The sequence below is a fragment of the Ovis aries genome, chromosome 1, assembly GCF_016772045.2.
Source record: "Ovis aries strain OAR_USU_Benz2616 breed Rambouillet chromosome 1, ARS-UI_Ramb_v3.0, whole genome shotgun sequence".
In the NCBI taxonomy this organism is placed as follows: Eukaryota; Metazoa; Chordata; class Mammalia; order Artiodactyla; family Bovidae; genus Ovis; species Ovis aries.
In genome coordinates, this window is record NC_056054.1 from 251521641 (window position 1) to 251536266 (window position 14626).

The 14626-nt window shown below is 37.0% G+C and overlaps 1 protein-coding gene across 11 annotated transcripts in view; it reads right to left on the reverse strand.

The window, feature by feature from the left end:
• Positions 1-14626, reverse strand: part of ARMC8 (armadillo repeat containing 8) — a 104192-nt gene that overhangs the window by 48801 nt on the left and 40765 nt on the right. For 7 of the 11 annotated variants that reach the window (XM_015092647.4, XM_027960071.3, XM_060395405.1 and 4 more), the window contains 6 exons: positions 11711-11803; positions 8055-8135; positions 5386-5461; positions 5199-5289; positions 3524-3584; positions 916-1116 (listed from right to left, as the gene is read on the reverse strand). In XM_015092647.4, the coding sequence (XP_014948133.1) occupies positions 916-1116; positions 3524-3584; positions 5199-5289; positions 5386-5461; positions 8055-8135; positions 11711-11803 (603 nt within the window). The remainder of the gene's footprint in view (positions 1-915; positions 1117-3523; positions 3585-5198; positions 5290-5385; positions 5462-8054; positions 8136-11710; positions 11804-14626) is intronic. The other 4 variants (XM_015092648.4, XM_060395412.1, XM_042236612.2 and 1 more) reach the window with 1 other exon arrangement.

The window sequence follows — 14626 nt, forward strand, 5'->3', positions numbered from 1 at the left end:
TTATTCTAGGCCCTTTCTGAGACAGAGAAAGGTATACCCTTAATAGTTTGTTTTATTTTTAGTGTTAAATGCCAAAAGAACAGTTGCCTACCAGATGAAGTTTTTTGGAACCCAAGGGCAGGGGAGAGGTCAAAAGAATAGTTTTTAAAATTTACCATAGGGGCCAGTAGCATTAAAAACACAGTCACATATGTGAAACAGTACTGGTTACCATTTAAGAGGCAATGCTCTCTCTACTGTGACCTCCTTAAATAAACTTTCTCTAACAGAATGTTTATCTCTCATGCTTAGAGAAGTGCATATGACAAACAGGTTGAGAAAAACAAAGCCAAAAAGAATATCTACCATTCTAAGGAACTGATAGTTTGAGAAAAAGTTAGCACAATTTGGTCCTTGATGCTTTCAAATTAGAGGTTAGGTGGTGCTTTACTGTCAACTACCAGGCCCCAAACACAGTATGAAACTGCAGAAAAGAAAGAGGAGATGGCAAAAATTAGAAGGAAAGATAGGAAAAAACAGTGGCAGAGAGTAAAATAAAGCCACTCAGCCTCCTGGAACAGAAGATTATCTTTGCTCTAAAGAATGAGAATATAGCAACAGAGATGATTCTGGAACCTTGAAAAGGATTAGAGGATGTTGATATAATGTCAATAACCCTAGCTTAGAGACCCTGCTATTTTGGGGTTAGGTGGGAATCAGGGATGAAATTTCTTGATTACCTCCTTACTAAAAAACTTAATAGACTGAATTCAAAAACTCATAAAGCAACATCATGTTTCTTACCGAAAGTAAAAGATTTCTTTACTTAAAAGGGCTTTGAACTGTAATTTATCAAGTGGTTCAAAGTAGTGAACAGTAAGAAAATCTTTTTTAAAATCCCTCTCTTGAGCTGCTGAAAAGGAAAAGAGAACATACCCTTTTAATATCAGTGATGGCACTCACAGAGCTGGGATACTTGAAGTAATCAGCAAGCATGGCAATGAGGTGATCAGTAATGCTAGCAATTCTCTGCAGCTCAACATCTGGTTCAATCAGATAGGCGAGTGTCTCAGCTCCTTCAACTCTCTCCTCTAGTAACCTCTCCTTACTGCACATTCGAACCAAACAAGGCAATGTCTGGAAGGAGTGAAATTAATTATTTGCTTTTTTGGTAAAGGGAAAAGCACGATGGAGATCATATAGTAACTAAATAGACCCAATGGTTTTTACTGGGAGTCATGTTGGTAATCAAATATTTCAATAAAGACTTTCAGAGAATAAAAGGATTTTTTTTGGAATGTAAAAACAAAATTCAGTGCGCATTAATCATTTATACTGGCACACTAAACTCACATATATTCAAAGCACTTTAGGCTTTTGTGATTGATGAGACTGAAGCTTTATCATATGACCTTACAAAAGACATTCAAGAATCCCTAATATATCACTGCTGATGCTTTTGCCCTGTCAATGTATTTATTTACCTAAATTAATTCAGCAGTTTAATTAGGAAAAATTTTGCCTTAGAAAAAGCACACTATCTTTTCCTTGTGCTCAGCTGCTCAGTCGTGTCCGACTCTTTGTGATCCCATGGACTGCAGTCTGCCAGGCTCCTCTCTTCATGGAATTTTCTGGGCAAGAATACTGGAATGGGTTGCCATTTCCTACTCCAGAATTTTTTCCTTAATGAGTGTGTTATGGCTGGGATGACTTTCAATTTTTTGTTTAGAGATTACAAAAACAAAATACAGCTTTAAAAATTCAGTGATCTTCCCATTGCTCAGATTCTACCAGTTCTCCTCTAATCCAAGTGAACTGCACCAATCACAATTCCTTGGTTCTCCAAAGAACTCCCTGGAATGACTGTGATATCAGTTTTACTTCTGAGGTCCTCTGAAAATCTTGGCTTGGTAATTAACCTACCTTAAAGATAAAGACAGCGCTACGTCATGTCCAACTTTGGCAATCCCATCAACTGTAGCCTGCCAGGCTCCTCTGTCCATGGGATTCTCCAGGCAAGAATACTGGAGTAGGTTGCCATTTCCTTCTCCAGGGGAACTTCCTGATGCAGGAATTGAACCCAGGTCTCCCACACTGCAGGCAGATGCTTTACTGACTGAGCTACGTGGGAAGCCCTACACTCAGTTCAGTTTAGTCGCTCAGTTGTGTCCGCCTCTTTGTGACCCCCATGAATCACAGCACGCCAGGCCTCCCTGTCCATACATTAGGTTCTCATTAAAAATATCCCATGTTTATATTTCTAAGGCTGAAGAATTAACTTTAAAGGTTGATATGGATATAGAAACTGAAACTTTAGAATTATATGAAGCTTTCCTCTACAACCACAGTCAACTATGTTTTGTTCTAAGTTCCTATCATAGCTTTACCACAGAGTTCAGTACTTCATTGTTCACTACTGATCTCTTATCAGGCTGGGTCCATCTTTAAGATACAACCCTAGGCTTCCAAGAAGAAAGCCTTATTCTTATTTCCCTTTGAATAGTTACCAACATTTATCAATACCATAAATTCATGGATTATTGAATTTAATGCTCACAACTACTATCCAAAGAAGATACTATTAAACAAGTTTATCCATGAGAAAGAAAAGTAGGGATAGAGCAGTTAAGTAAGGATGTGGAAGCCCTCAGTGCTCTATGCAGCGCTACCTACTTAGGGGTCCTCAGATCTCATTACATCAACTGTCTGCTTCACCAAAACTAAAGGAAACATTAATCTTCTTAACGGTCTTTTATCCTTGGGTTCATTTTGAACACAGATAATGAGAGATTTCACACTGACAAAATGACACACTATTTACAGCTATTCTGTTCTTTAGAGTTAAGAAGAAGTTTAATGCATTTAATATATTATTATTATTCTCAATAACCCTGTGGGATAGATGAGCAGGAATTATTGCTCTCATTTTCATAATTAGGAATCTGAGGCACCAAAAGAGTAAGGGATGTGCCCAAGGCTACCAACCGAGTCACTGGTGGAAGTGCTAAAACCAGAATCCAGGTCTTAGGACTTTTAGGGCTAGTCTTTCATCTGGGCTTTTCAGAGTTCTAGTTGCATCTGACACACCACAATAATGATGATTGCTTTCAAGTGTTTTTTTCTTATTCTTTCTCATTACGCCTTTTTATTATCTGGCATGAGGGTGAAATTAAATCTTCGTCTGAAGAGTTAGCAAACTGCTTGCCTACAAAACTGTGTTGAAAACAATGAAAATCAAGTATTAAAATACATTTTCTATTTAACTTGAATCTTACATATTTTTATAGTATTTACATCCTTCTAAATACCATAAAAGTGAAAAAGTTTGACATGCAAAGATTTAACTTTCAAAACACATCTAAAACCAATTTTTAAAAACTACAAGTCATCCCACAGAAGAGCATGATGTTTTAATATTATTTCTTGCCACGTTCAAATGCCATAGTGATAAATATGTAAAAGGAAAAAGGAATATTAATATTTATAGTCAACGCTTAAATAGCTGGGTAATTTTCACGTTTTTAGAAAGAATTAATTAGCTCACCTTTAATACAATACAGTTGTCATCTGTCCGAATTGCTCCAGCTCTACACATGTAAGTTAAACTGGAATAAGATGGCAGAAAGTAAGTTTTTGCTAGTATTTTAAAATAAAAACAACAACTCTACTTGCTTTTAAGATATTATAGAGGAGAAAAAAGACACCTACTCTTACTTATCATGAGGGAGAAGGTTTTGACACTTTCTTACCTGAGATTCTGTTAATTAAACAAAACTACCTGATATATGCAGACAGTAAGCCAGATATTTTTTAAATACCTACAAAATTGTTTCAAAATTAAATGGCCAAATGAGTGGATAAACATTAAAGCAAGGTGTTGGGCACACTTGAGGCCTTTATACTTTTCTCTATACTTTTTATGTTTGAAATTTTCCGTAACAAAAAGGAAAAAATTTTTAAGTAAAATATAAATTCAACAAAGTATCTAAGTTTAAATGAGGTTAAATTGGGATATTTCAAATCTAATAACAGTAGAATTATCACAGAAGAAGTATTTAACTTGTAATACTTACAGCTATCCCTAAGATATTAACTAACTAGTCAGATGTTAACAGTAGTGGCTTTGAGAATTAGTTAATGATTTGGTTCTTTTGAAAAACAATTTACCTTCACAATTATATTTGACTTTGAATAAGAACAAAATTACTTTCTCCTCTCTAAGCAAGTACTGAACATTAAGCACTTAAATTAATGAATTTCCATTTTGAATTAGATTCCTTTTCAGGAGGGCAAAAAATAAAATAAAATACCCCATGTTATGGCTTTGAGGGAAAGCTTTAAACAAATCAGTAAAATTCCATACTTATATTGTAGTAGTTAAATGCTTTATTACTGTTATCATTATCTTAAGATTTGTTACTGCATTGTTTTTTGAAGCCAGTTCCATGAGACCATTACCTTACTAACAAAAAGGCAAATGCTGCTTTGAAGACGAAAAGCAGATGAACAAAAAATACAAACCACATAAATAAATAGAAAACAGAAAATTCATGATGCAAGGATGATTCACTGAAAATTCCTCATCTGGGCCAAAATATTAGAGTCATGGCTTCTTAAATATTGTAACTAAACCATTCACTTAGCACAGAACCCTACACAACAGATATTAACTCTATCTGGCAATGAATTGATAATTACAGAATTAACATGTATTGAATGCTTACAAGAGCCAGGAACTGTGCTAATAAGAACTTTAAATAACTATTTTATAAATGCTCTCTATGAGGAATCTTTGTTTTCTTTTTCTAAAGAGGAAGAAGTCCCATTCTCTGAAATCATCCCTTGGTTATAAACTTCAACTAACTCTGTTTCTTTATATTCTTCTGACAATATTAGCATAATCTGTGTTGGTTAAATCTGATCTAATTCTGTATTATTTTAACTGAAATACAAGGAGAAGGGAATGTACTGAAGTAATTTTCTGTAGGCAGTCTTAGATGTTATGAGAGTTCTTGTTCTGCCTGCAAACTGAGTACAAAACTCATAACCATTTAAGAAGATGACAATCCCATGACTGTCAAACTTCAAAATCCCCAGACAAGATGGGGACTGAGAGTGAGCTGACTAGGCCGTCCACAGCAGACAGGTGAAGTGCTCTCTCTCTCCCCACAGTAGACAGGTAAAGCTGTGTCTTTCTCCCACACCATCTTCACTTTTACCATTTTGCCGATGTCAGCTGCATCTCAATGGGCTTATCCCTCTGTAACATCTTCACAAAAATCTGTGGTAACAACTCTCCATCAACCAAAACTAGAAATAAAACAAGTAACAAGGAGTAAGGAATTTTTTAAATCTACAAAGTTCATAAATTAAATCATGTAGGTGCCACTGAAAGTTCCAGCCTACCATTTACCAGGGTCATCGATACCTGGGGGTTTTCAAAAGCTAAAACTGAGAAGCATTTCAGTGCTTGCATTCGAACCTATAAAAATAAACAAAGCATTTATTTTAATTTTGCAAATATGAATTTTAATCTCGAAGATTCTAAACTCTTCTGAAGAAATAACTATTTAAACCTGCTTAGAGTACTAAAGGAAGGGTTTGAGGGAATAAAAATAAGACTTGTATATCTGAAGAGTACAGTAAACTAGAGTTAATTATAAAAAGTTAAAATTAATTTTGAAATAATGGAAAAGAAAGAACAGGAAAGAAGTAGCAACTAAAACTGAACTAGATAAATTCCAATCATATTTAAAAGAATGCTGTAAAAAATACAATGTTGATAAGGCAAATGGAACTTAATAACAATAAATAACTAATTGCTTTTCAAGTGAGACATTTCTTCTTCCCAAATTGCAAACCAGAGAACTGAAGAGAAGACCAAAAAAAGTACCCTTATAGTTGTGTATGGCATGGGAAGTGGGGGAAGAGAACAGGAAAGAAAGTTATAAAAAAGTTCAAAAAAGGACTAATTCAACTTCAGAAATACTTATGAATTGTGTTTTGTTGTTTTTGTTTGGTTGCTAAGTCGTGTCCGACTCTTTGCGACCCCACGGACAGTAGCCTGATAGGCTCCTCTGTCCATGGGTTTTCCCAGATAAGAATACTGGAATGGATTGCCATTTCCTTCTCCAGGGGATCTCCCCAACTCAGGGATCAAACTCATATCTTCTGCATTAGCAGGTGGTCTCTTTAGCACTGAGCCATCAGGGAAGCCTGTATGAATTATGCTGCTGCTGCTGCTAAGTCGCTTCAGTCACGTCTGACTCTGTGTGAGCCCATAGACAGCAGTCCACCAGGCTCTCCTGTTCCTAGGATTCTCCAGGCAAGAACACTGGAGTGGGTTGCCATTTCCTTCTCCAAGGCATGAAAGTGAAAAGTGAAAGTGAAGTCGCTCAGTTGTGTCCGACTCTTAGCCACCCCATGGACTGCAGCCCACCCCTTCATCCATGGGATTTTCCAGGCAAGAGTACTGGACTGGGTTGCCATTTCCTTCTCCTTGAATTATGCTACTATACCTCAAAACTAGGTAATTGGTCTGGGATGACACCAAGGCTCAAATTCTTGACCATACACAACATAGTTTATTAAGTTGTTAGTTTTCATTCTTTCTGTTCAGTTTTCACCAAATGACCTAATCCTTACTTCTAAGTCTGAGTAAGGTTCTTCTGTGGAGCCCAAGAGTGGCAGCATAGGTAGCTGGGATGTGAGGAAGCCCTGTCCCTCATCTGGGTGATGCTCTGCAGCACAAGCACAAGCCCACAGGTGGAACCTAGAATATGTTCATGACACTTTGTCAGTGGAGCAAACCTTGGCGAGAGTAGTTATCAAAATCTTCTTCCTTCTACAACCTGTAACGTGTCATAGTAGATAAGGAAGTCTAGTGTGGAAAAAAGAAAGAAATGGAGGAAGAACTAGGGGAATTAATGAAGCTAGAGGATGGAAAAGAAGAGCAGTAGATCACGACCCTAGCAACTGTTTGTTGATGTGCAAGTGCTGACTGGTCTCAGCCTACAATGCTCTGTGCAAAGCAGAGGAAGCAGTTATAGCATATACTTCTTCCCCTTGCCTCTAGCTAGTTTCAAGCTGATTCCAGTCCCCATTCCTATCCTTGTGAGATCTTCACCAAGATCTATTAATAACTTTGGATGTCTGGGGTAGGGAAAACATACATATTAGCAGGCCATACCTGCAATAAAGCTAAGGACCACAACAGCAGACTAGGATCAGCATAAATGGATAGAAGACAAGAATGACTGCTTCTCTGCTCTAAAAGAAATTCCTACCATACTTAGTTCTAATGTGACACAAGAAAGACAATGTCCCAATATTTGCTACAACTTACCAGTGGGACAATACTGAAATGATCGAAGTTTTAACTAAATGCCTGATAGAATATCATGATACTGCTTACCTGTATATAAAAGATAGTAAAGAAATTAAATTAACACACCTGAAAACCCTTGATGTTTTTAACTCAAAATACAAAATAGAACACATTTTAAATGTTGATGTATATGTGGGTATATGCTGTAAGTTTTGGAGAAGGAAACAGCAACCCACTTCGGTATGCCTGCCTGGGAAATCCCACAGATAGAGGAGCCTGGCAGGCTACAGCCCATAGGGTCGCAAGAGTTGGACATGACTTAGCAATTAAACTACTAACACCATGCTGGAAGTTTGAGTCAATTGTGGTTAAATAAAGATTTCAAATAGGAAGTCAATCCAAAGTCTTTCCTGATCTAGCAAGCGAGCCCCTGCTCCTACATACTTCAAGGTACATGCAACTTTTGCACTGATACCATACCAAAAGAGACTACCAATGATCACAAGTAAAAATCAAATCGCAATTTATACCACAACCATATCCTAAAAAAAGAAAAAAAAAAAAGGAAAAGCAAGGTAGATTGTTTTTAAAAGCATTCTATAGAAAAAACAATGCCTCACAACATTATACTGATAAAATACAATTCTTGATCACAATATCTATCAAAGAAATAACAGTCTTTCCCGACCAAGACTCTAAAAACCAAAAATAAAATATAAAAATCAGGCCATAATTTTTAACATCTTACTTTGTAAGATACTGAGGTTAGTAGGTGAGCAATATTCTGAACTGCACCATGGTTAAATAAAATTGTTTGATGATCTGGACCCTGTAAGAAAAGAGAAAATATATTAAGAAGAGTAATAATTCATTCCAATAATACATTTACTTAAAAGCGGAAAACCACATTCATTGCAATGTAGAATTTTCAGTTCTACATTTGTATAAACCCATTCCCAAAGAGCAGGGTAGACACTGTTTTCAGTCCTGCAAAGGGCTGTCACAGTCTACCTCTCATCTCAGTTCTCTAGAACGGCTCGCTGGCCCCTTACCTCCGCAGAATAAGGAAGGGGGCACAGAATATTCTGATATTGGCCCTCATCATCACAGCAATAGAAGCACTCCAAATTTTGCATTTCACTTGTACACCCTTATCCCCTATGCCCAAGGAGACAGTGTAGTCATTCTTACAACTTAAGACTGATGACTTAGTCAGAAGAAGTCTAAAACTAATCAGCTGCAAGAGAAACTAGACCAGAGCCCAAGCTACCTCAACACATCAGGGAGGTCTGAGCAGTGGAGGGTGGGAAACAACACTCTGTAACTGGGAAGTAAACATGTTTTAGTTCTCTTTCTCTCTCATTTCTTTTAAAAATTACTACTTCTTAGAGTTAGTAGGCGAAGAAATAGGAACATTCAGCTATTTTATTCTTTACCTGAAGAATAAAATACCTGTTTTCTACTAATCAATTTACCGAAGATCTTCAAAGTGGCTAAAGGTTAATGCAAGGTTTTGATTTTCCCAGTACTTAATTGATTTCTTTTATATCCCACCCATCCACTCAAATAATGAAAAGTCAATTAAAGCCAAGACAAGGATGGTATTTCATGTTTATCATTATTTAGGAGATAAAAGTGTAGCATCAAAAAGTAGGCTATCTGTCTGGATTCAACAGAAGAAACCAGTTCCTAGTGTAGAAAAAGAGCTCTCAACCCGCTTCTCCAATTCACTGTTTAGCTAATAACGATCTTACAGATGCTCATTCTTTCTTAGACCAAAATATCCATCATTTGAACTGGAAAGATTAGCATTTTCTTACCTCCAAGTAGTAAAAGAGCCATATTCTATTTTATAGGCTCCTAAATATTTTATCTATTATTAAGAGTACTTAAAAAAAAAAAAACAGCAATTTCTCTCTTAATTTCCACACATTTAAAAAACTGAAGTTTAATTGATCCTATACATTTTCTAACTTCTAATCACTACATAATATTCCACAGTTTACTCATGCAAACCCCCATTACATATTTTAAGTAGTTTCTAATGTCACACTATTATAAACAATGTTTTGTTGAATATTAGTAAAGCGGCATCTCAGTGCAGATCCTTAGGGTATGAGGACAAATTCCCAGAGTACAACTTCTTGATATTATTTATCAGTATATATCCACTAAGAACAGTACAAACTTGCTTTTATAATAACTGAAAATACTGACATTCCCAGCGCACAGGCTTGAAGTATATTCTTTTCCTACCTCATTCTCACCCATGCATCTGCAGTTACAATTATAGGTACTCCTTACTGGGTACCTGCTACATGTGGAGCCCTGCTCTAAATGCTCTCTATTTGAATTGACTCATTTGAAACATGGTCTCTGGCTTATTCATTACAAGGGTAGTGGTGGAGACTATGATGGGGAAGCCAAGGAAAAGAAGGGTCTTCTAAGAATTTGATCCATTTTTTTCTTATCTATTAATAAAACATAACTAGAATAAATTATGAAGATAAGCCTCAGTTAGCCTTGGCTTACAAATTTTAACATGCTGACTTATATACAGGTAATGTTCAACAGAATAGCCAAGTGGGCAGGGGGCTGCTTTTATTCCCTGTACTTCACTGCTCTCCCATTGTATTCAGCCAAGCTGTTCCTGCTTTCAGGTGACCTAATACTAATAGATTATTTTATACTCTTCAAGACATTTTACATATATACAAACAAATACCCAAATATATTCTTTCCTCTATTTTAACACAAATGGTGAACTAATACTATATATTTATATATAAAAAATACTATATATAAATACTTGTTGTATAGTTGCTAAGTTGTGTCTGACTCTTTTGTGACTCCATGGACTGTAGCCTGCCAGACTCCTCTGTCTATGGGATTTCCCAGGCAAGAAAACTGGAATGGTTGCCATTTCCTTCTCCAGGGGACCTTCTCAACCCAGAGATTGAACCTGTGATGCCTACATTGGCAGGTGGATTCTTTACCACTGAGCCACCAGGGAGGCCCGATATAAATACTACATATATTCACATATAGTTAGACATTTAGATTGTTTTCAGTCTTGGAGTTATGTTTAGAAATTATGGTGAAACACAAAGCAATTCTCTGTACATACCGTTCTCCATCATTTACAAGATATTGTACCTTTTAATTCCTCACATTCTTTGTCCAAATTGCAGTAAATATGTTACAAAAGAACCTCTTCCTTCTCTCTGTGGTTGTAGACAGGATTGTGTAAAAACAACTACAATGAAGGAATTAGTGGCTGAGCCAACTAAAGATGACGAACTATTGTTCTCTTCTTATTAAGTCTCTCTTGAATCTCTCCAAATCAACCTGCATGAACCTGGAGTTAGTGAAGCAGTCTCCTGAGAGTAGGAAGTACATAAGCCCTCATGTTCCTAAACTAAACACCAAATAATTGCTATCAAAATCTGAATAACTGCTTAGGAAGTGGCAACAACTTAGAAGTTAGGATTTCAATCAATATTATTACCACCCTTTTTTTGCTTCTTAATAAATCAAGGAGAGAATTTCAAAACTTTAATGATAACTTTAAAGCTCAGAACACAAATGTTTTAGAAACCTCTTTCTTTATCTCCCCTGTCCAAAGTATGTAAATTTATTTCATATTGATACTAGTATATGCAAATTTGTAGATCAGTCTTAAAATGCTATTACAAATTTTACTTCCGGCTTGTATGTAAACAATACAAAATAAAAAAAAAATTTATAATTAGTGACAATACAGAGATCATCAGATCAGTTGTTTTCAAAGACACATGTTGTTGGTGTATCAGTAGGAAAATCAATATTGGATTTTAGTCTATTACTATTGTCACTGCTACATGGGTTTATATATGCTACAATGTTTCCTGAAGTTTAGTTATATTTAACTACCTAAACTGATGGATAATCCTGAACAGAGCTAGCAAATGCTACTTATCAGTCTAAAAGAAAGCTGAGTTCTGTTAGTGGCATGAGGGTGCTTGTAAATTATAAAAATGTCTTGCATACAGGGTATTTGCTGCAGCACTGACTGCACAAGACTGGAAATAAGCTAACTGCCCAATGGTAGAAAAAAAGGTGAATAAATTATTGTACATCTATACAAAAAAATACTATTCATCTGTTTTTTTAAAAAAGAAAGAGGAAGCTCCTTATGTACTGATATGGAATATCCCTCAAAATGTTAAGTAAAAAATGCAAGGTACAGAACAGTATGTATGGTCTGTTACTATTTATGTCAAAAAAAAAAAGAGGAGAAATTATATACATACATAGGTCTGCTTATATGTGTACAGATTAGCTCCAGGAGGACATACCAAGAAGGCACATCTCCTGAGGGCATACAAGTATTTATATTACAGAGAACATTATCCTGGTTCTTACTTTACAGCAGTGTGAGAAGATCTGACAGATATACTCCTGGGTGTAGCGGGACCTGCTAAGCAGCGCCATGAGGTGCGGTATCACCGTGGCATCCTGGAGTGAAAGGGAAGAAGAGCAGAGCAACAGGGAACTCAGACTCGGTGAGTGTCTTTAACACTGATTTCCAAGGACAGGTACGCATGTAAGCATCTTTTTTTTTTTTTTTAATTTTAAAATCTTTAATTCTTACATGCGTTCCCAAACATGACCCCCCCTCCCACCTCCCTCCCCACAACATCTCTCTGGGTCATCCCCATGCACCAGCCCCAAGCATGCTGCACCCTACGTCAGACATGGACTGGCGATTCAATTCTTACATGATAGTATGCATGTTAGAATTCCCATTCTCCCAAATCATCCCACCCTCTCCCTCTCCCTCTGAGTCCAAAAGTCCATTATACACATCTGTGTCTTTTTTCCTGTCTTGCATACAGGGTCGTCATAAGCCTCTTATCTTAATGACAGTAAATCAAGTCTGTTTAAGGAACACAGCAACACAAAAGCAACATGTAATCAAAACTGTTTAGGCAAAGGACAAGGAAAGGGGCTTCAATTTTCATGCTTGATAATAATATAAAAGAACAGGAAATTCTCAATTTCTCTCCCATAAACATCCCCACAATAAAACAAGATCATTTCAATAAGACTTGACATAATCTATTCCAAAACCAAAATGTGACGTAATTAATGAGATAAATACTTACTACATAGCTTACAAGGAGGAATTACTGTATTAAAATAAAAGTTCACAATTTTGAAGTCTGAGATGTTTTGGTAAGTATCAGTAACAGATTAACATTTCTAATAACTGTAGTGAGCTAATTTCAGTCTTCACAAGACAAGACAGTTTATATAAAAGCAGCTTCTCACTTACAGCCCACTCTCTGCCTACTACTGACACTTCACAGCATACATGATGGTACAGAAGAAAGAAGAATCCACCCAATCTGCCTCAGGGCTCTCAAAAAATCTCCTCTTTCATGATTTAAACACTGAGAGGATATTTGGCCCAAACCACAGATGGAAAAGGAGACTTAGCTCGAGTGCCCTAGTCAGTGCTGTCGTAAGTCCTGCAGCAATGCTCTTCAGATACGAACGCGCATTGCATGTATGTTCTCAGGGGATACTCTGTATGTATAGACTGATTCTGTAGGTCTGAAGTACGACTTATGATTTGGCATTCTATCAAACTCCCAACTAATGGTTGATGTTGCTGGTCCACAGACCACACTTTGACAAAAGACAACAGAGGGCAAGGAAGGAAACTTAAAAGAATACCACTGTTGGGATAAACAAGGTTTGGGCAAGATACATAAAAGCTAAGTAGGAAAATAGTAGGCTATTTTTGTAGAAGATGCCTACAAATAGAATCTTTTCCCCTTGCTTGTTATAACCCTGTGTTGTCATAAGCAGTTTAAACACAAAATGAGGGAATTTCCTGGCAGTCCAGTGGTTATGACTCAGGGTGTTCACTACTGTGGGCCCAACGTTCAATCCCTGGCCAGGGAACTAAGATACTGCAAGCTGCTGTGTTACATATCTGCAGTTTCTGGTTGATTAAACAAGGCAAAGTACAGTTACATAATTTCCCCCAAAGTCATTCATCTTATAAACAATTTCAAACTACACATTCTGCCCTCTTCAACAGGATTCTGCGCTCCTTAGTTTAGTGCCTGAGTTGCTATGGCAGCTGGTCTCTATACAATCCTACCCACAGATGTCAGTTAGTTACACTGAAATACTACTCTCTGTCATTATCCCATCCAGCATTTTTTAGAGTCTCCACGGTCTCTGAGGCATAAAATTGTTTCATAATTTAGGTATCCTATGAAAGTCCCTTAAGTCCCTGTGTCTTAATTTTTCTTGCAAAAAGAAGCTAAGTTGGTATATAGCAGCATTCTCCAAATTACGAACCACAATCCATTAGCAGATCATGAAATCAATTTAGAGAGAGAGAAGGAAGGAGCTGAGTAAGTTGACCAGGGTCAATTCCTTCCCCAATACTGGGCTGAGGGTTGGGGAAAAACTTCTAGGGTAAAGAAGATGAGTGATTGGCTTAATTTCTTTGTAAAAATGACAATCGGAAATCCTTAAGTAAACAGACTGATACTCAGATGGAGAGTTCTATATAGAATGCTGTGAGAATGCTTCCTCAATTTAGAAATGCTTACAGTAAACCAGTGGTTCTCAGAGAGTGGACCAGTAGCATCTGGTTTACCAGATACTAAAGTTTACCAGTTACTGGCAAACTTGTTAGAAATGCATATTCTCAGGCCCCATCCCACACTGACTGAATTAGAAACTCTGGAGGTAGGGGTCCAGGATTCTGTGTTTAATACGCTCTCCAGGTAATTTCGGTCCCTGCTCAAGTTTGAGAACCATTGTGGTAAATGGTCTATGGATTTATGAGCCATGGTTCCCCAAAGAATGTTACACAAATCCTCAAGGTATAAAATCAAGATGCTTCATAATTTAGCTCCCTGCTGTGTGAGATGACCCACAAGCCTCATTTACAGACCTTAGGCATCATTACAGGCCAGAGGAGCAAGTGTCTAATATAGGAAAAACAAACTCTGGAGGCACATGACATGTCCCTCTCCCTGCCTGCTTTGCCTATGCCTCTTGACTACTTATATTTTTGAAGTATTTGTAAAACATGACCCTGGACAAGATCTCCAATACATATGTGTCCACTTTGAAACTATGATTCTGCATCTCAGCTCAGAGAATCACAACCAGCATTTTTTAAAATGAAAAAGGATAAAATAGAAGTCAGAAGGCACCACATTTATGCAATTGTTTTGTGAAGACTATCTCAAGATATTCCCACCACCACTCTGCGCCCCCACCTCCCACCCCCCACACACAGTGTGGCCG